This window comes from Neolamprologus multifasciatus, chromosome 8, assembly GCF_963576455.1.
Source record: "Neolamprologus multifasciatus chromosome 8, fNeoMul1.2, whole genome shotgun sequence".
In the NCBI taxonomy this organism is placed as follows: Eukaryota; Metazoa; Chordata; class Actinopteri; order Cichliformes; family Cichlidae; genus Neolamprologus; species Neolamprologus multifasciatus.
The window spans coordinates 9971655-9993713 of record NC_140446.1 but is presented as its reverse complement, the minus strand read 5'-3'; the positions used below and the strand labels follow the sequence as shown (position 1 = coordinate 9993713).

General features: G+C 40.3%; 2 protein-coding genes across 5 annotated transcripts in view; one reads left to right on the top strand and one right to left on the bottom strand.

Moving 5' to 3' along the window:
- The first annotated feature begins 2975 nt into the window (after positions 1–2975).
- Positions 2976–18530, top strand: fbxo11b (F-box protein 11b). Of its 4 annotated transcripts, none has more exons than XM_085170942.1 (22): positions 2976–3336; positions 4582–4742; positions 4930–4990; positions 5202–5343; positions 5433–5562; positions 6712–6795; positions 6920–7052; positions 10003–10109; positions 10906–11017; positions 11890–11996; positions 12099–12236; positions 12321–12538; positions 12629–12809; positions 12905–13027; positions 14077–14162; positions 14891–14967; positions 15054–15197; positions 15363–15473; positions 15548–15655; positions 15736–15844; positions 17251–17349; positions 17507–18530. In XM_085170942.1, exons 1-22 carry the CDS (start codon positions 3249–3251, stop codon positions 17634–17636), a joined length of 2649 nt encoding a protein of 882 aa, XP_085027068.1. In that variant the 5' UTR covers positions 2976–3248; the 3' UTR covers positions 17637–18530. The 4 variants fall into 4 exon arrangements, with proteins under 4 accessions (XP_085027068.1, XP_085027067.1, XP_085027066.1 ...); XM_085170941.1 differs by having other exon boundaries at positions 5199–5343; XM_085170940.1 differs by having other exon boundaries at positions 4930–5011.
- msh2 (mutS homolog 2 (E. coli)) overlaps positions 18415–22059 on the bottom strand; it is a 19744-nt gene continuing 16099 nt past the window's right edge. Inside the window, exon 16 of the mRNA XM_085170938.1 lies at positions 18415–21933. Coding sequence (XP_085027064.1) covers positions 21757–21933 — 177 coding nt within the window. The 3' untranslated portion in view covers positions 18415–21756. The remainder of the gene's footprint in view (positions 21934–22059) is intronic.

The window sequence follows — 22059 nt, the reverse complement described above, 5'->3', positions numbered from 1 at the left end:
CATCCAATGGTGTTGACCATAGCACGATTACTAAAGGGGGGGGGGGGGGTGCCACTCCAAGCTCCTCCCCCTCTAAACATGCCTCTAAGTAAACATAATCAAGACAACCTGCTAAAGTTCAAAATGAGCATCAGAATGGGGAAAAATGTGATTGAAGTGACTTTGATAGTGTCATTGTTTATGGTGCCAGATGGTCCCACATGTCGCCACAATCTGCTGGCCGGACTGCAAACTGATAGGAAAGCAACAGTAACTTAAATAACTTCTGTACAATCAAGGTGTGCAAGTTATGTAAGAAAACTGGGCATTGCTTAGTCTGATAACTCTTGATTTCTATTCTGACATTCTTATAGTAGTCTTATAGTCTATAGTCTTATAGTACTTCAGAGTTTGATGTAAGTGAGCAAACTGAGTCACAAAGCTCAGATCATCTAAAACTGATTTCTTGAAAATGAAAAGGAGTTCACCACAGTCACCACATTTCACTCCAGCAGAGCACCTTTGGGATGTAGTCAAATGGGAGATCATCATCACAGATGTGCAGCTGATAAACTTGCAGCACCTGTGTGATTCTATCACATCAATATGGACCACAATCTCTGAGGAATGTTTCCTCCACTCAATTCCAGTTGAATTTCTTTTAAAAATTAAGACAGTGTGAAGACAAAGGGGTGTTCAACCTAGCAAAATGTACCTAATAAAGTAGCTAGTGAGTGTAGTTGGACTAAATCTGGGTCAAACAGCTCTTCTAGATACCCATGGGTTCCTTTTAACTCAAGTGATGTGCCAGATGGGTGGCAGTGGCAGTAAAAGAAGAAAAGAATGGAGGGGGAGAAAACTAATGACTTCATCTACTATGTAACAAACACCATCCGTCTGGCATCCCGAGATAATCTAACAAACTAAAATGCTCCAGAATGTTTTTTAAGCAGGTTGAATGCTTGGGATTTCAGCATATGCACACTGCAAAAAAACATATTCATTCAACATTCAGTGCGGTGATTGAATGATATTCATTAAGAAGAACACTGCAGGGACCTGCTGATTAACAATCTCCACATACACCCAGTCTACTGAACCTCTCGATGTCTACAATTTGCCACCAACTCCGTCTATTTTGTAAGCCACACCCTGTAATTATCTTTGAAATGTAATTATGTTTACGTTTTCAAACAAACATCCTATTAAGTGTCACTTTTGAATCTGTTTTTCTGAAGAATATTTCAATGTGCTGTTTTTTTACACTATTTTATAAAGTGTTTTATTATATCCTCTCTGCTTGAATAGATTTTGTATGATGAATGTGAGCGTTCGAAGAGGCGTGACAAACAGAAAAGCTCTCTCTCAGACACACACACATATGCGTGCAATAATTGAGCTGTCTTTATCTAGCAATGCTGTCCTTCAGCGCATCCAAAGCTTTCAAGGACAAAGTGACCCTCCCAACCTCTGCTCTGTGCAGCAAAGTGGGTGGGTGGGCGTAGGAGGAGAGGTACGCAGCTGCTCTTTCTGCTTATTACAGGGGGATGGATATAGCAGCTAGATAAGCTGTGCGCGCACGCACACACGCACACACGCACACACACACAGTAGCAACCCACAACCCACATTCTCAAGGCTGCAGCTGCAAGAAGGAATCCAAGACCATCTCATTGATATGGATACACTGCCTCCTACATGCCAACATTCAAAGTTAGGGTGCAATTATACACTTTCACCACCAGGTGATGCTACTGGGGTTAGATTTCTGGTGAGTTTACCTCCATCTGTGTGCACAAAAGTCCAAATAAAATCACCAGTCTCAATAGATCCTACAAATTTTGCTTGATGTTGTCTTACGACAAAAATAAATAAATAAATCATTTTTCCCTAATTTGCTTTTTTTTAAAATAGCTTTTTTTTCTACATAATTTCCATAAAAGATTATATCAAGTCCTGCGTGAAGATTAATGCTCATCCGGCAGTTACTTGTCCCCTACATACACTGTATGTCTTCTTCATTTTTATATCATATCATATAGTTTTTCAAGTAAAAGATAAATCATTTTAATGCTTTTGCACTCAAATTTATGTGCACTAAAAAAAGTGAGTGTTGCAATACCGAAAGACATGCCGTTATGCTCTCTGACATCTTCTCTAGACAGCACTGGAGACGGTATAACAAAACACCCTCAGTATAAAGCCTTCAAGTTCAAGACTAATCGTTGGCAGATAAACAATGCCCTCTGGTGGTCGTCGTGCATAATAAATATACAAGTTAAAGCGTTAAAGTTGTATTCCACTTAAAATCTGTAATTTGGTCAGTGTCCATTCACTCAATTCCAGTGCGCTTAGAAATGTGGCTGCAATGTGAAGTGACTGTAATTGTACTTGAATTTATGGATGCAAAAGAAAAAAGTGTAGTCAATCAGTCTGCCTTTAAATTTACACCATAAAAATGCAACAATAATTAAATAAATAAACAAATAAATAAAACTAACTGCGCATTGGTTTAAAACTTTTAATTAATAACCAATTTTTCCAAAAAACTAATTTACAAATGTTTTTTGTGTGTGTAGTGAAATCAAAAAAATATTGAATTCCTAAAGTTCGACTTTTATTTAGAAAAATTCCTAATTGAACATAATTTCCATTTAAATACAAACACATCTCTCAACTGACTCATATTTTCCACCAGAACATCAGCCCATATCAGTTATTTTTACACAAATTCATTTTTAATAGCTTTTCTTTTTGCAGTTAAGTCCAGTTTTGTGTGTTTTGTTTACAATTAACCGGTAAAATACACTTACGTGACGCTTGTACAACCCCTTGATGTGTCCCGCAATGATCAAATCGCCGCTTGACCGACTCCGAACCCCAACAGAAAGGTTTTGGCAAGTCGTTTGATATGGCGCTTCTGATTGGTCGCTGCAGGGTGAGATTATGATATGGTAAATATTATTGGTCCATCGGACCTTGTGTTCTTTTTTTTTTCTCGCGATTGTTTCCCGTGTGGGTTAATGGCTCCTCCTGCTACAGACTGAGACGGAGCTGGCACCGAGCGGTGAAACGGGGGGGAGCTGTGACACCGACGGAGGAAGAAAAAAAACGCGATTACACCCCAAATAGTAGCGGGTTTTTGATCGCAATTGTTTGGGTGTAACCGGGAATAACTGCTGTCCGGGTGGCTGTTTGGGTTGCGGGCTAAATTTGGTAGCGGGAGGTCGAGGATAGCAGTGTATTTTTTCCAACAACCAACTCCCCAGATGAACTCCGTCAGAGCCACCAACAGGAGACCCAGGCGAGTGTCGAGGCCGCGCCCGGTGCAACCCGAGCGGAACAACGGGGACAGAGGTACGCTACTTCACGGTCAAGCTAAAGGTTTCACACGAAGTAATGTCAGGCGTAACAGCCTTTACATAACCCCTCCCTTTTAGCTAATGGTACGTTTAGCGCTCATACAGGCGTCGGATTCGGCAGGAAACACCGAGGCTTCTCGCTCTATGGCTCAGGCCAGGCCTCGCTTTGTTTGGCTTGAGTGATTGGGGCTAGCTAACGCCGCTAGCTAGCTCACCAGGTTAGGTGGTGGTTGGGGGGGGGGGGGTGTCTTCGCTTAACGTAATGCGTATGTAGCTACAACATTAATAGCTCAGATTCAGGTAACCTCAGCGGGAGGCAAAGGGATCGACTCGAGTCGCTCACACCACAATCTCCGCGTCTACTCGAGCGGTGCATTCCCAGCTGTCACTACCGTTTCTGAGGGTGTAAATCTGCGGCGTCTTTGGACTGCCATTTTTGGGGTGTAACGTTAACAAAAACATTAGCAGCGAATGAGGGCAAAGCTAACTAGCTGCCCCCCTCCCCTCCCCTGCAGCTTGAAGAGGCCACACAGATCAGCTGTGATAGATGATACGGTGGAAATTGGATAAATTCACCGAGTCCATTTTGTGCTCTTTGCGCTGCAGTTTGAAGCTAATGCAGGCAGCAGATTTTAGCACTATCCCCCTTCCTTACTCTCGGTGACTGCTAGCCGTGGTATGATTTGTTTACACGGCGGATTTACCAGCTACGCAGTTCAGTTTTTAGCCATTAGCCGCACGTCTGATCGACATCATAGGCGGCCCTTAATTTGACAGCACCATAAAAGATGTGTCTGATTCTGCACACATAGGACCGCCTTACAGACAAATGCACGCCGACTGATATCTGTTGGGAATAACTAAACATATAAGACTGGTAATGTGGCTGCAGCGGGTGCATCTGTCATTATCAATCACCAACCTTTGTCTGCCTTGCCAGCTATTACCCAGGCTGTTAGCCTGCGCAGTTGGCATACAGTATGGGATTTAAATGTGCACCACTGTGTCGATAATAATCTGGATAATAAAAGTGTTGCCATTTCTGGAAACATTATAGGTGTGTAAAATTGGTTAAAAGAGATGAGACTTCTTAAGAAAATGGTGATTTTTATCTTTTTTTATGTATTTTTTTTTTTTAAATGCATGACTCACCCTGCATTATAAACCAGCTTTGTTTACCGAGGTGCTTTTCTTGAAAGTGGTGTGTATATGTAGAATATGTTTCTGCTTTTCTACTTAGATGAGGAGGCGCCTGCAGCAGCTGCAGCTGAAATGGCTATTGAGGAGTCCGGTCCAGGTGCCCAGAACAGTCCCTACCAGCTTCGACGCAAGACCCTGCTTCCCAAGAGAACCGCCGCTGCCGCCACCGCCTCAGCCTGCCCTAGCAAGGGCCCAATGGAGGTTAGACAGAAGCACTTTTTGAGTAATTTACTGCAATGTTGTGTATGACTGTGAGTGGGAGAGAATGGCTGATTAGTTGTCCTCCACTAAAGGAGCAATAATCTTGTGACACAGCAGTAAATTTCCCGTTGATTGCTCAGTACTTTCTTGGCATTGAAGTTTATATCCTACTCATCACCTTTTACAGGGAGCTTCAACTTCATCAACAGAGGCCTTTGGCCATCGAGCCAAGCGGGCACGTGTGTCCGGTAAGAGCCACGACCTGCCAGGTGTGTGTTAAATGTCTGCAGCTGGGCAAGGACAGTGATTCATTTTTTTCCCCCAATCTATTAAATAGCATGACTTAATGTTCTTGTAGTGAAGTGATTCTCATAAATCTTACCTTTTGATTTTGTGTGTGTGTGTGTGTGTGTGTGTGTGTGTGTGTGTGTGTGTGTGTGTTCTGTATATTTTTAGCAGCACCAGCAGAGCAATATCTGCAGCAGAAGCTTCCAGATGAGGTCGTTTTGAAGATTTTCTCCTACTTACTGGAACAGGACCTTTGTCAGGCAGCTTGTGTCTGCAAACGATTCAGCCAGCTAGCAAACGATCCAATCTTATGGTCAGTGCATTGTTCCCATTTTGCATATTGTAGTCATTAAACAAACAGACATCCAAAGTATGTTTTGAGTGTGGTGTTTAATTATCTAGGAAGCGCCTGTACATGGAGGTGTTTGAGTACACGCGTCCAATGATGCATCCTGAGCCAGGCAGGTTCTATCAAGTTAGCCCAGAAGAGCATGAACACCCAAACCCCTGGAAGGAGAGCTTCCAGCAGCTGGTGAGTTATTCATCATCATCACTGTGATCAGTAGTAGTATTAGTAGTGAATGTTGTCCTTCTTTGTTTTTCTTTCTACACATCAAAGTAAACACTGTAGAGTTTTGAACATTGTGTATGGGTTTGCAGTAAAAGTTTTGCTACTTGGGGTAGTTTAAAAAAAAAAAAAAAAGTGTCACTCTGTGAGAATAGTGCAGCTTCATGTTGCACACACAGCAAAACACATTTAAGAATCGAATCAAAATCTCTGAATTTTAGAAGTTTTATAAATTGTATATGGAGCTTTAGAAGCGTAAATATCATTTGACTCATAACAATAATGAGCCTGTGACGAATGTTCCTTGCAAGCACAGAAATGGGTCGAAGGTAATTAATCAGATTTTTGTCATATGTACGTCTGCCCTGTGACCACTGAATCCCTTTTGTGCGGTGTCTTTACTTTTAAAGTCAAGTAAAATTAAGTAGTTAACGGTTTTAATCTGGTGTCATTACTTTCTGCAAACAAGCTGGAGGGTCAGAATTTCAGAGAAGTGGTTGCCTCTAGTGCCTTTTAACAACAGGAAACTGGTCAAACTCAATGACAGATAGCTTTTTCGCTGCTTATACACGGCCTGTCAGAACTTCTGTGCAGTGAATTCTTACCTGTAGTTTACCTGTAGAAAGAAATGCCTGTCAAATGTATGATTTGGTTTTCAAGTCACATTGAATTTATTTATTTTGCTTTGCTAAGGTTTTTGCAGATGTCTTAGTCCTTGCAGTGAGCTGCTTGTTATAACATTAACCACTGCAGTATCTTGTTGTTGCATCTATTGCAAGTAACTCTTTGTTTTGACACTGCCTATGTTGTCATTCTCTTGTGGTTGGTCTTTTGGTTGCATGGGGTGTTCAGGTTAATTTTACTACATGATGATTTACAGAACAGGGATCAAGAAAAAAAAAATCCCCTCTCACTTTTCCTCGTTATTAATAAAATGATTATGCCTCTTACAATTAAACAAGGATTGCTAACCAAAAAGGTCAGGAAAACACGGAGTAGCGCCATTATTGTTTGACACCTAGAAAATTTATGATCTTTTGCTCTGCCGTTTGATGTTGAGGTCCAAGAATCAAGAGCAATATGTACTGACCTTGTTCTTATTCTGTGCTACAGTACAAAGGCGCACATGTAAAACCAGGCTTTGCTGAACATTTCTACAGTAACCCTGGCAGATACAAAGGCAGAGAGAATATGCTGGTAAGTTAAAACTGTAGATGGAGTGCACAGCACAAATATTTCTGGGTTGCACAGCTAATTTAAACATCTGCATGTGTTTCCGAACTGACCTGGAATGAATGAATTCTTTGTCTTTCTCCTGCAGTATTATGACACCATTGAGGATGCACTGGGTGGGGTACAAGAGGCCCATTTCGATGGTCTCATCTTTGTTCACTCTGGAATCTATACCGATGAGTGGATTTACATCGAATCCCCGATCACCATGATTGGTGCAGGTGAGCAAGTTGCCTTCACTGAAAGATAGTTAAAACATTATCTTGATGCCTCTGCTGCATGCACTCAGCATCTCTCTGAAGAAGAGGATACACTTCAGTTGTGTACATTGTCTACATTGCTTGTGTAATTTTGCATTTGCAAGAGGAGTCAAAGGGTGAAAGAAGCACTTAGGATTTACAACATTTTTCTTTTTTACACAGTACCTAATTATTTTTTTTTGCTTGCTGAAAAAAAAATAGACAATGGACTGATTTGAGTGATACTTTTGTGGGAAGATTTAGCCTGTTTCCTTTTTTTTTATTATGTTGCTTGATGCATTTTTGTAGCAGTATGCATTTCAAAGTGGTGTCAGTAAAAGTAAAGAAAGCCATCATTAGGCTGCTGTGAGGGGGAGAAAGAAGACTACAGAGCTCATTATACCCACTGCTGTCACCCTCTGAAACAGCATCTCACACCAAAAGTGACATTACATCCACTGGTGTGAGCCACTCTTTGTGGTGTTGTTTCGGCTGGTCGGGTTATCTTTCTATTTTTGTAACCGGGCTTAGCTGGCCAGTCGAAGACACGAATGTACCATCATGTCAGTTTTTACCGCCATTTCAATATCAACACAGAAACTCCGATTTTCAGATTATACAGGGAGAGATGTTGCAACAGCTTGAAAGGATGAGACTTTCTGAAGAAAAACCCTTCCCCAATCACTTTGGTTTTTATTTGGACTTCTTCTACTTGTATCCCAGCACTGATGGGGAGGTTTTGTCTGAGGGCTCAGTATAAATGGCGACAGGCTCTGGTGACATCACTGTTTGTACAACACGAGAAGGGGTGGTTTTTAATTAAAAAGAAGAAGATGTACATCAATTAACATTAGCACTCAGATGTACCATGTGAAATGTGCTAGACTTTGCCTTATAGGTGTTTTTTTGTTTGTTTTTTTTGTTGTTTTTTTCTATTTTTGTTTTTGTTTTTAAACCTGCAATTCCTAGCAGTTTCATTTCTATAGACTGAATTAAAAAAAAACAAAAAACGCATGCATCTGTGCACTCATCATAGCCAGATGCATCTGAGTGATAACACAAAGAAACCATGTGACATTAAACAAAGATTAGAAAGCTCTCACATAAAGACGAAAGTACATTAGTCCAATTGCAAAGATATAGATGGCTAATAACTCATTTGATTATCTGGTAACTGCTGACTTGTTGGGTTTTTTTGTTTTGATTTGTTTTTTTAATTACCTCCATACAAATAAGAATTGCACTGCTGAACTCAGCAATACAACAGGGGCCAAAACAACCACTTAAGTGGATGGTAGAAACATGAAACAGAATTGTCTCAGTCAGGTTTCAGAATTCATTATAGTAAAGAAACTGTGCTAGTGAAAGCTAAGTATGATGTTGTGGTCTCTGACAGCGGATGCGTCTCCGTGCATGTCTTGTTAGACCTCAGATACCACTGACCAGTATATTTTGCTGCAAATACTCAAACACTATATTGTTATTAAAGAAATAGAGTGATTTGAATTGCATCCATCTGAGTTTTGGTTTTTGTTTCTTTTTTGGGTAGTGTTTCTCACACATTACAGTTAAATATGGAGTTCGTGGTTCTCAGAACCCTTATGCAGTAATATTAGAAGGCAAAGCATACATTTTCATTGCTGTGCAAACAACACACAGCCTTGTCTATCCATAAAGCCAGAAGACACACATCAGTCTGTTTTGTCCCATCTTATTTCTCTTCTCTTATCCTCAAACCTCCAACTGAGTGTAGCAGATGGTTGCCCTTCTCTGAAGCTGGTTCTGCTCGAGGTTTCTTCTTGGTAAAAGGGAGTTTTCTCTACTAAAATTCCAGAGCAAAGTTTTGCCTTGTTACCTGTGTGAATACGGCTGCTTGGAGTGTTAGTCCTCTGTCTAGAGCTGTACTCCTCTAGTCAGAGGAATACAGCCGTTAACTCGAGCAAAACAATGCTATGTTTTCACTCAATCTTCCCTAACCGATCTCTTTGTTTTCTTTTTATTTGTTCCATTTCTATGGAAGAGTCGTTGAATCAAATCATTCTTTGAACCAAAATTTACTTGCCAAAATTTTGAGAAAGTATGGAGAAGGAAAGGAAATGCTAAGGATCCAAAGCAAATGTCATTTAATCTTTTAAACATTAAGAAGGCAATGTTACAGCATTGATCTGTGTGACTTCCTATAGAACCAGCTCACTGGTGTTTATTATGTTACTGCTGACAGAAATAGCAGAATGCATGCTGATGTGTGCAGAGTAGTATTTTCTGTTCACTCAGTGCTGTAGAACTGATAAGGTGAGCCAACAATACTGTGAAAGGGATCCGTGATCAGCGTAAAGCAAAGAAATGTAATGTTTTTAAATGTCAGTCAGTCACATGACCTCAGCTCAACTGAGCATGCTTTTCAGGGGGCAGGGATAGCTCAGTAGGTAGAGTGGTGGCCCCATGATCGGAAGGTCGGTGGTTTGAATCCACTGAACTGCTACCCCTGAACAAGGCACCATCCCTACACACTGCTCCCCAGGCGCCCAATGGCACCCAATCACAGAGTGAATGGGTTAAATGCAGAGGAATTTCCCCATGGGGATCTTTCTTTCTTTCCTGTTAATTAATTAATTTCTTTCCTGTTCACCTGTTAATGACAGAGCTGTCATTTAAGGTGGCTGCAGGAAAGGAGTGGCAAAATATTTCAACATTTGGTGACGTTTGGTTTACAGACTTTAGGCAGCCATCGATTTCACTTCCAAGTATTAAAAATAATGCATCTATTTGTAGTAGTTAGGGCTGCTTTTGAGGCTGTGGGGAGAAAAACCAAATGTAATTGCTTAAATGAACTTCAAAATCTATGCTGCAACTGTAAAAGACTTCATTGCTGTGCATGAACTGGACCTGGCTGAATGAGGGTGTTAATCATTGTGCTATGCTTTCCCCTCAGCTCCTAATAAAGTAGCAGACAAGGTGATAATAGAGAACACAAGAGACTCAACGTTCGTCTTCATGGAGGGCTCAGAGGATGCGTATGTGGGATACATGACCATCAAGGTAACTGTATGTCTCAGCTTTTACACTTAAAGAGTGATTGGGTATCCAAGATTGTCCTTTAGTGCCATCACAATGCTCTGTTGTTGTTAGGTTATGTAGTCTCTGTGTTTGAGAGTCCAGCTTAGTCTCTGATCTGTTCATTCATACTTAAGGACAAAATTACGTCCTTAATTGAAACTCCTGGGAGTCTCTGTGGCTCAAATAGAACATGTACTTGAGCAAAAATCACATTAGTTTAATAACAAACAACATGGACCCTGTAATGATAATTATGAGCGCCTCAGTCATCTACAGCTTGGTGAATGTGGAAAGAGATCATGAGAAATGCTTTACAATGTGGAAAGTTATGGCCTTGTGTGTGACTGATGTCTTTTCATTGATTAGCTGCTAATTAAAGGTGGGAGAGCAATGTGATTTCCTGAGGCCCTCTCTACTTCTCTAGTTTCTATAACCCTTACTTATGCACCTGAGATAGTGGAAGTGTCATTTGAGGCACAGCATCTTTGTGTATTTGGTGATTTAGTATTAAAGGTTAAATTGGCTACAAGAAATTGTAAATCTTGAGGAAAAATATGGCAGACGTATTTTGTCCTTTCTGCGTTAAAAAAACGCAAGTATTGTATCATAACAGGATGTTTTAAGGTGCCTTGAAATATCCTGTTATGAGCTTCAAGTATTACTTGCACTAATGCCTCCAGTAGGAGGAGTCCAGTGTGGATGTTGTGGGAGGACAGAAGCTCAATGTGTTGTCAGTAATCGTGGCTCGTTCTAAATTCTGCTGCTTTTCTCTCCTCAGTTTAATCCTGATGACAAGTCAGCGCAGCACCATAACGCCCACCACTGTCTGGAGATCACGGTGAACTGCAGCCCCAACATCGACCACTGCGTTATCCGCTCCACGTGTACAGGTATTTCACACAATTATACCTCCTTGTTACAGGTTATAGGGACGTACTCCTGACCCTGGACAACCTTGTGAAGCAGGACTCGGCCTTGTTGGCATGTGAATATTCAGCTTCACAAATGTAGTGTTTGCTGCAGGACTGAACTATTTTTACATGATGTTGTGGAACCTTTTGTTTTTGTGTATGTTCTGGTCTAAGCCAAGATTTTCTTTGATTTGAAATCACAGCTGTGTCCCTATTAATTCATTTTTTTATTTTTTTTTTATAAATATATATTTCACTTAACTGATCAGTCTCCAGGTTAGCCTAGATTTAGCATTGGAGGGCTTGGAGATATAAGAGTAAAATTATCAGGCTTCTCAGAAATCTCTGAAAATGTTTCTTACTTGGTTCCAGTTTCTATTGTACTTTTATTTCTCTAGTTGACTATTGGGGGCAAATATTTGTGGGTTTCCAAAGGCACTATAGCTACGGTATTTGTGAGAGTAACACGAGGTGATACTTCAGTCTGTGTTGATTGAATGCAAAGACTTTTTTCTTGCACAAACTGCAAGGAGTCATGAATTTAACAGTAATACTACAGCATTTAAATCCTGGTTAAATTGCATTTGTTCTATTTACTGGTTCATGGACACTAGTTGTGCATATGAACTCCATATGAAATGGTTCTGCACAGTTGTATTTTAGTTGCATGTGTTATTGCTGATCAAGGCACTGGTGTGCTGTAAACACTTGTGTAGTTCCAAAGATCAAGTCTTTTCCTGCATTTCTTATGAATAAAATTGAATTGATTACTGTCAGTCGATTATAAAACTGATCCGTCTTTAAAGATTAACGGGCATGTCACAATTCTCTTTCCCTCTTTTTGTGTTTAGTGGGTTCAGCTGTGTGTGTGAGTGGACAGGGAGCGTGTCCAACCATCAAACACTGCAACATCAGTGACTGTGAGAATGTAGGACTGTACATTACAGACCATGCACAGGTAAAACGAAAATAAATCCCCACGAATACACAAAAATACACACACGTACAAATGTTTGGCAAGATTATGCTTCTGACTTACACGTACTGTTTTTTGTTACAGGGCATTTATGAAGACAATGAAATCAGTAATAATGCGCTAGCAGGAATTTGGGTGAAAAACCACGGTAATCCCATCATTAGACGTAACCACATCCATCACGGAAGAGATGTTGGGGTGTTCACTTTTGACCATGGCATGGTAACTACTGTAAATTGTGTTTTCTTACATTTTTCTATGTAAACATCACAGATGAACTCACTTGTTGTCTTTTCTGGCTTTCAGGGCTACTTTGAGAACTGTAACATCCATAGAAATCGCATAGCAGGCTTTGAGGTGAAAGCTTACGCCAACCCCACAGTGGTCCGTTGTGAGATCCACCACGGCCAAACAGGAGGCATCTATGTCCACGAGAAGGGGCGGGGCCAGTTTATAGAGAACAAAATCTATGCGAATAACTTTGCCGGTGTGTGGATCACGTCCAACAGTGACCCAACGATACGGTAAGATAATAAACTTGAAAAAAGGCAGTGGAAGATACTGAATCTGTTCAATTCAAGATTGTTTAATAGAATTTGATTTATTCATTTCAGGGGAAATGCTATATTCAATGGTAACCAAGGAGGGGTGTACATATTTGGAGATGGGCGGGGTTTGATAGAAAGTAACGACATCTACGGTAACGCCTTAGCAGGGATCCAGATTCGAACCAACAGCTGCCCCATTGTACGGCATAACAAGATCCATGATGGACAGCATGGAGGCATTTACGTGGTAGATGTGATATCTGATGTCTGGTTGATTGAGATAATTTCCCCAGTGTTTAAAATCCACACCCACAAGTTTGTAACAACCTGTTTTTGTTTTAGCATGAGAAAGGCCAAGGGGTGATTGAGGAGAACGAGGTCTATAGCAACACGCTTGCAGGAGTGTGGGTGACGACAGGCAGCACTCCCGTCCTCCGCAAGAACCGCATTCACAGTGGCAAACAGGTAAAAACAAGAGCTGGCATTAATAATCTGATTCTCTCTCAGCTTATTTGTTTTAATATTAGCCAAGCATCAGCATGTAAAACAACAAACGTGTTAATTTAAATGTTAGCAGTACATTTAATATTAAAACCCTGCATTGTAAAAGCTCAACTAAAGTGGATCTTATTTAAGCTTGCAGCATCTGAGTATTTGTCAGTCTGTACATTTAATTTTTGTATTAAACTGTTCAGGGAAAAGTTGTTGACATTTCCTGCTTTCCTACCAATCTGTATACGTCCAAAGCAAAGATGCCTTATCCTTCTCAATTGAGAATATAAAAATTTGTTTGTAAACATGTAAAACAAAGAAAGGCATCACAACGGAGAAGATAAAACAACGTTTTTTTTGTTCTTTGTTTTATTATCAATGATTTGATGGATGATATTTTGAAGAAATTCTTTTAAGGAGTTTTGTGTGAACACGAATATTCTTGTTAAGGGGCTTATTTATGGAAACTGAGACTAGATGGTGATTATTATTAACTTCTAGGCCTTGTACTATGAATCAAGTTCAGCTTACCCAGGATATCTTTTCTTTAATTGCCTTCTCTTACCCCAACATCAGCAATCACGCATGAAAAGGTGTACAGGCAGCAGAGCAGATAATTTTATAAAAGAACAAACCATAAAGGTACAAGTGAGGAAAAATCTGACGAAGCTGTAGCTTTATCAGTATCAAAGTGCGGTCATTATGACATGGGAGGATTTGATGGAATATAATTGATGTGCATAGTTTTAGTTTTTATTCTTTCAGTCCTAATCTCAAACATGACCTCTGCTAGGAAGGGAACTACCTTGTATTACAGAAAATTAAAGTTACCGGGATAAGGCCACTGCTCCTTAGTTTCTAGGGTGTTTGTGTTTCACCTTTGTTTTCAAATGACTGCAGTGTTGTTGCCAGTAATCCGAAACTACACTTTTTGGTGTGTTCTGCTCCTGTTTCCAATCTATAATCTAGGTCATTTTTACCTGTAATGATTTTTATTTATTTATTTCATCCTTTTACTTCAGGTTGGTGTATATTTCTACGACAACGGGCACGGTGTGTTGGAAGATAATGACATCTACAATCACATGTACTCTGGTGTCCAAATACGGTAAAGCATATTCCCTTATTTAAAAAAAAAAAAAAAAAAAAAAAAAATTTAATTTGACTTTGAGAGTGAAACGTTTTCTAATCAGGAGCAGAAATACTCATTAATACTTATCTTTGACCAACATTATAACAACATTTCCCAATAAAGGAGCAATGTTTGACCAAACATATATATATGAAGCCGCAAAATGTATTTGAGGCATTAAGATTCAATTTCACTGCAGTGGGTGTTGCATAGTATTCTTAGTACTAAGTACTTTTGCATTCAAATATACAGTAACACCACATTTTTGTTACATTTCTGAAATTGTAGATTGAGGTTCCAGTGTAATTTTGGCAGGTTACGACGATGGTGTTGGTGAAAGGGAACAAATCTGTCTCACTGTTAAATTTGTTACTTAAAACGGAAGTTACATAGTTCATACTAGGGAGAGATAACTAGGCATTAATGTTTATATCCGTACACTCCACTGCAAAACTAAGTAGATGATGTGGCAGAAGAAAAGGAAAAAGCTGTGCAGGCTACACATTTTTCTAATTGGAGGAAGTAAAGAATTACTTTAAAAAAAAAAATGATGGTTAAAAACTTAAATGTTTAATCAGTTGCCAGGAACATTTCGTGTGTTCACCAAAGACTGAATATGAGACATTTTGTTTATATTAATAGTTTGATATTTACAGCTTTGTTGATATGGTAAATGAATTACAATCATTATTACATCTTTAAAGGACGGGGAGCAACCCAAAGATCAGGCGCAACAAAATCTGGGGAGGCCAGAATGGAGGGATTTTAGTCTACAACTCAGGTCTGTATGTCATTCATTCATTACACTGGGTCTGCCAAATAATGTGCAAATACTTTTTACTCTAATCGTGCTGTAAAATTCAACAGGTCTGGGCTTCATTGAGGACAACGAGATCTTTGATAATGCCATGGCAGGAGTGTGGATCAAGACAGACAGCAACCCCACACTGAGAAGAAATAAGATCCACGATGGCAGAGATGGAGGCATCTGCATCTTTAACGGAGGCAGAGGTAACACAGCATGATGCGGGTGGCCATGGGGAGCTTCTGACATGTTTTTCCTGTTTTCTTATGTAGCTGCTATTTATGTTTGATGAGCAAACCATCGCCTCTGATTTATTTATTTTTTTGCTCCTGTGTATAATTTGGCTTATTGTGAAATCTAACCTTCTTTAGGTCTGCTGGAAGAGAACGACATCTTCAGGAACGCTCAGGCCGGTGTGTTGATCAGCACAAACAGTCATCCAGTACTACGCAAGAACCGCATTTTTGATGGCTTCGCAGCAGGTTAGATTTATGGGCACAGATATCATCTTTATTTGTACCCTTCCTTTAGCTAATGGACAATTTCTCATTTCCAGGTATTGAAATCACCAACCATGCCACCGCGACACTGGAGGGCAACCAGATTTTCAACAATCGCTTTGGAGGCCTCTTTCTGGCCTCAGGGGTCAACGTCACCATGAAAGGTAACGTGCTGCTATATGTGCATTAAAGAGTAGCTCAGTCGGGTCATGACCTGGTCAGTAACCTCCTTTTCCTCCTCCAGATAATAAAATTCTGAATAATCAGGATGCTATTGAGAAGGCGGTAAGCAGAGGACAGTGTCTCTATAAGATTTCCAGCTACACCAGTTACCCCATGCACGACTTCTACAGGTAAAACACGTCGGAGAAACGCCAGTATGTTTTCTGTCATGTATATACACAAACCCATACTATATAATGGGACCCAACAACTTATGCATCCTTAACTTAAGGCTTAAGAACCATCCACACACAAAAGAACTGACTCCAAGAAAATAGGTTTGTAGCTGATGGCTGAATGCTAGTTGACATTCCAGACCCTGGTTACTTGGGCAACCCTCTAATGTGTAGTACTCTGCAGAGGTTTTGAGCTGCTTCTCATTTATTTTTCTTCCAAGTAGCCAAGCTTTCTGTTAATGTTTACCTTATGTGTACTTGTCCATCTACAGTCTTTTTTGCTAAGACACTTAACACTGACTTATGACTCATTCAATCATAAAAGGGCACTTAGCTAAAGGGATGAGCCAGTGTTCTCTAAATGTAACAGATAAGTTGGCAAAGAACCTCTTAAATCATATTTTAGTCACAAAAATACATTTGTCCACCTTTCCTAGCTCTGTCAATGCTTTAATAAATCACTGCACCCATTTTCCTAACAGTGGAAAGAAATAAGGAGTGGCTCAAGGCTTTTGGACAGCACTGTGTTTGGCATCCTGTCATGCCCATTTGAAGGCACTTTGTAATTTCATGCTCTCTGGTCGCTGATGGTCTTTGCCTGTGTGGATACCTTTAATTCCTCCTCAGACCTTTCATTGACCCTCTCACTACCCCCCTTGTCATTTTCTGTAGTTACTGAAATGCACAAAATTTAACTCGGCACATTTGCGAGTAATCTACTAAGCCAAAAGCTTAGGCTTTAGATAGAACTACTCCATTTTATTTCTACTCTTGGATCTTTATGATGCAAATAAAGTGTCATTAATATGAGGCATAGAGATTTAGCTGTGAGCAGACTAACTCTGTGGTAGGGACAGCCAATTAGAAGAAAGTTGGCTTAAAAGGAGAGGAGCTAAAATGCCTTGTTTTAAGCAGAGAGAGGGATTACTTTGAGCATGTAAATCATGCAAAGAATAAATGAGTATAATAGGCCCTCTTTATTTAGAGCTGAAATGATTGGGCAGTTGATTAAAAGCTGATTAGTTTGACTATAGACGGCTTCCTCCTGAGCTGCTGTTCTGGTCCCCAGATTTCTCTTTAAAGCATGCTCCTGTATTTGACTGATGTTTGCTGATTTTGTTACTGACTTATTTTTATGCCTGGTGCAAAGATTGAATTGTACAGTGAAACTGAGGCAGCAGATCCTCCAGCTGTGAGGATTGTCTTGAATTTAAAGATCAAATGGTTGAGCTAGAAATTTATAGTAAGCAGGTCACTAAACAACAATAATAATAATTAGTGCAGGGGCTTTAGATTACTTTATTTGACCTTACTGTTATGAAAATGAATCTGATTTGAGATTTTCCCCTTTGTCTCTCCAGATGTCACACCTGTAATACAACAGATAGGAATGCCATCTGTGTTAACTGTATCAAAAAATGCCACCAAGGACATGATGTAGAGTTTATACGGCACGATCGGTGAGGATTTAGTTTTTTCTTTTTTCACTGTTTTAATATTTAATAACTTATTAAATATTGACAAAAATGCATCTCCGTTTCAAGCAAAGCGAGTAGTTCTTGTACCCGAATGTCTCTGAGGTTTATGCTTAAATCCCTGGTTGTCTGTTGTCTTCAGGTTTTTCTGTGACTGTGGAGCGGGGACGTTGTCCAACCCGTGCACGCTGGCGGGAGAGCCCACACACGACACGGACACTCTGTATGACTCGGCGCCGCCCATCGAGTCCAACACGCTGCAACATAACTGAAAGCCTCTGGTCGAGTTATTTTCTCCCATAAGCGTACAGACACATGACATTACACACGGCCATACACACATAAACGCACACAGTTACACACACGCATCCACTCGCAGCCATAAGGACCCAGAGAGACTCTGATTGCGGCGCTCTCGGACGGGATCGAGGTAAAAGAGGCTGCAGAGGAAGCGGCTTCCTGCTGCCTGCAGGCATACGAGCTGCAGTGGAGGCAGACTTCACTAGAGGGAGCCGTGGAGCTGAGGGAAGACTCGGAAAGGCCACAAGAGATTCCTTATTGGAGCGTTTCTTATTGCAGTCTATAAACGAACGCGGGAGTAAGAGAAAAGTTATGCAGAGAGGTTCGAGTATTGACGATCTCACAGTTCTTAAACCTCAGCTCCTACCCCTCTTCACCAACACCATCATCATCACCATCGTCGTCATCATAAGAACTGCTGTCAAAGACTTCCTGCTTCCTCGTAGCTGCCATCTCTATTGGCTGCCCAGGCAGTTGTACCTAGGCAACGGATGGGTGGATGTTGCTCTGTTGTGTGTGCGTGTGTGTGGGTAAAAGCAAGATGGTGTGTGCGCGCGTGTGATGGAGCACTTAAGCTTTTCTTTTTTTTTCTGTTTTTTTTTTTTTTTTTTAAATATATGTTCAGATCAGTGGATTTTATTTCAATGCTTTCTCATGTAGTTTTGTATTTTTGAGCAAAAAGCTGACTGTATTTGAATGTCTTTTATTTTATTATATATTATTATAATTATTATTTTTCTTTGGTTAGCGTCCCTTCTCCTGCCCAAACAGCCTGTCAGGCTGCAGAAACTCAGACGTTCCAGTTGTGAAGTTCTTTCTGTGAAAGAGAAACTCGTTTAAACACTAAAAAAAGGAAAAAAAGAAAACCCTCTAGTATATTAGACTCAATGGCATGTGGAGCAGCTCCACAGTTGTACAAAAAGTATGAGTGTAAATGGGTGTCGTGTACAGTGAAAGTTGTGTGTGAGTGATTATATGTTTATAAATTGATGCAGTCGGTGTTTTTTTGTGGAGAGGGTTTCAATAAGAGGTGTCAAGACTCCTCTAAAACTGGAACTAAAGAGACAATCTGCAGTCACCCACCCCCACCCCAAAAAATATCCTCCCCTGTCTCACCCCCAGCCCTGTGTATCGTGGTGACTGTGGCTCCTCATGCAGCCTGAATCGTATGCATGTACCATAACATCTAGACTTAATATATTGTGAAGTATTCAATAACCATTATGTAGATGCTAGTTGGAATCCAAAAAGGGTATACTTTCTTAGAAAGACAAAAAAAGAAAACAGGAAACTGGCCATTTCTAAGAAAATAAAACTTTATTAGATCAGAGGTGTCTGTCTTTAAATTCACTTACAATAAGTGTCCGTTTTTATAAAAACAAAATGCAACTTGAGAACCCGAGATATAATTTGACTGCTCGCAGCCGCTCCGAGTCTTCTGTCGCCCGTCAGGGGTTTTGGATTGTCATGGAACAACGGCGTCAATCATCAGAACAGGCTACTGATATTTCAGATTGCTGTTTGCTATGTGTAATTTATGTAAATGGAAGATTTATGGCTGGATTGTTTCCAGTGGCCGTTTGGAGACGTGTTGAACTTGCCTACAATGACTGATGGACTTAATATTGCAGCTGTACGCAGATCAAAGCCTGAAAGCCAGAAGGAAGAAAGAGACGAGCTTTGCTGAACACCTGAATCAGGTTTTCTCTAAAAGCTGCGTGCGTTCAAAGATTGAGGATTGCAGTTCAAAAGTGTGATATAGTCCGTTTCACTGTTTCAGGTAGGCTTGCAACTAACAATTTTGCTATCGAAATTATAGCTACATTAATCATTTGGTGTACAAAACGCTCAACAAAAGTTGTGAGTTCCCTCTGGGCTGAGGTGGTACTTGTTCTATGATGCTTTTGCATCGTGGGCGCATTGGTATTCACGTTACGAGATTAAGATATTTAAAGAATTTGGGGTTTCTGACAATTTAACAGCATTTTCAGCCTTTACTATAAATGTAATTGGGGCAGAGAAGGATTACTTACTTTAGCTTACAAGCCTCCAACAACAAACTTCCACATGTTTAATTTGTTAGATTTTTTTTGCACCAGATTCACTTCCTGTCACAACCCCAAAGGGATCCTCCTGGGATCAAACCAGGGAGCTGTCACTTGTTTGGAAAACGTGCAAACCACTAGACTGAGAAAGTCTGCAATCAGTTGGGACTGAATGGGGTTAAGTAGTCAACTGCATGATATCTGTTTGCAATATGCTTATTCAATGTGATAAATCAGTGAAAACTGCTGGTGCTGCTTACATACAAATACATATTTACTTACAATTAGAGTCCAGTCATAGCCTCAGATCTGAAACTCCACAAATAGTGATGTATTTGCTGCAGAACAGACAATTTAACCAAGATATATGAGCTACTTGGTAACAATGCTTTTATGTAGGAATATAACAAGACCATAGCCAGTTTGCTACCAGCTGAGACCAATTCTCTTCGGCACAGAGATGTGTCATAGGTGAGTAGTACTCTTTGGCAGCCTGACTCGCACTGTTTGCAGTATTTGGCGAAGAGCAATTATTTCCAAACCTGTAGCGGTCTATTTGAGACCGACTGCATTCAGTCCAAGTTAGACAGTTTATTTGGAAGCAGATCGCCTCCCACCAGGTGACCTGAAACTGGTCACCCAGAGGTGGATGGTGACCACCTTTGGTTGCCCAGTCACTGCAGCTACTTGCAATCAGTTAGGTAATGTAGACAGATTTTTCCTAGTCGCAAGGAGGTTGCCTCCTTCTAGTGTGACTGAGCCACAGTAATGAGTACTTTTTGCACCACTGTAAAGCTGGATCTGGAATTACACCAGGATTATTTTGAAGGAACAGAGGTGTGTAAGACCTGTGTACCTGAACTTAAGGGACTGTCCCACAAATGGAAGAGTGTACACTGTCAGTCGAGATAAGTTATGAAGTGCAAAGGAGTCCGCTGTTCACAATAAGGTTGTTGTTACTTTTCAGCTACTTCCTTGCCACAGCATTAGTGCTACATTTGGCAATTTTATGCCAGACGCCCTTCCTGACCAGTGACCTTTCACTTGCTAAGTTAATAGTAAATGAAATCCTTTTTTTTTTCAGTGCCCTGAAAATTGAAAAAGATGTTGGCACCACTAGGACTCCCAAAGTTGCGCGTCCAGCCAAATTCAGCAGTTTTAAATTATTCCAACAAGAAAAAAGAAAGGCATTGTAATTTGAGTTTAAAAAAAAGAAAGATCCAAAATAAAGCAGATGTGATACTGAACAAGTTTTACAATGATGTGCCAAGACTCATCAGTATCAATCCTACAACTCTAACCTGGATAAGCAGATAAGGAAATTGACGAGTACTGTTAGTCAGCTATCATATGGTATGTATTTAGATGTGAACGTGAACATTTCTGCAATGAGACGGGTTCTCAACGTGATTTACCACCAGAACTAACTTCATTATCCATACTGCATCGATTCATCACATCTCTTTAAGCAATTAGTCTCAATTACACACACAGTATTACCGGAACTGAGCTATCTAACCTCCTGACCAACAGTAGACACACAAGTTACTGGTGTCACCAATCTGCATTAACCTCCTAAGACCCGAACTCTTCCACGGCATGCATTTTTATTTTTTCCTCTTTGATATTTGGGCATATTGGGACCCGATGAATGTAAAAACAAATAATTACCAGTTGTTTTTTTTTTACCTAATTTTTGTTTCTTAGAAAAATGAGAGCCACACATGAGAATATTTGTTTAAAATTTCGATAGAACAGTAGCAGTATAATGTCCTCGTAAGTGGATATCAGGCGCTTGTAGAGTAAAATTGAATATTTTGGTCTAAATAACCCAAAATGTGATGTCCACATATGTGGACGCCAGGTCCTAGGACGTTAAGCGACAGAGCAATCTCACAAAATAACTGACGAAAAAAACAAAACAAACGTGTCTGCAGATTGGCAATAAATCCTTTATTGGAAAACTACAGTATAAGCACTCTAGTGTTCTTCGCTACAGTGATGAACTTTAACTTTGCAGAGCAGACAGCGGGTAGGGGTTTAAAAATCAAGCAGTTTTAACAGGAACGCAGCGTGCGAGGACCTCGCTGATGTACGTGTTATTTTGGGCAACCAGCTTCTGCTTCATTTTCCTGAGCTTTGCCTTCACTTCCTCCTCAGTCATGGTGGCAAGTGGAAGTGACTTCACCTTCTGCAGAAAGTAGTGGATCAGGTTTTCCCCCACCTGAAAAATAAGCAGGGCATTGGTGTTACAAGAAATTCAAACTCTCTCTTCTGGTTTCTGAATGGACCTCAGCTCTACTCTCTGAAACGAGGCGCTTTTGCTGCTTTTAAGTCAACTTTCTTCTAG

What these genes read in the sequence shown, in the direction of transcription:
- fbxo11b (XM_085170939.1), top strand. Translation starts at nt 3,249, where the DNA reads ATGAACTCCGTCAGAGCCACCAACAGGAGACCCAGGCGAGTGTCGAGG. An exon ending in CTAGCAAGGGCCCAATGGAG is followed by an intron (nt 4,743 to 4,929) that starts GTTAGACAGAAG and finishes CACCTTTTACAG; the next exon opens with GGAGCTTCAACTTCATCAAC. An exon ending in GATTTTAGTCTACAACTCAG is followed by an intron (nt 14,968 to 15,053) that starts GTCTGTATGTCA and finishes AAAATTCAACAG; the next exon opens with GTCTGGGCTTCATTGAGGAC.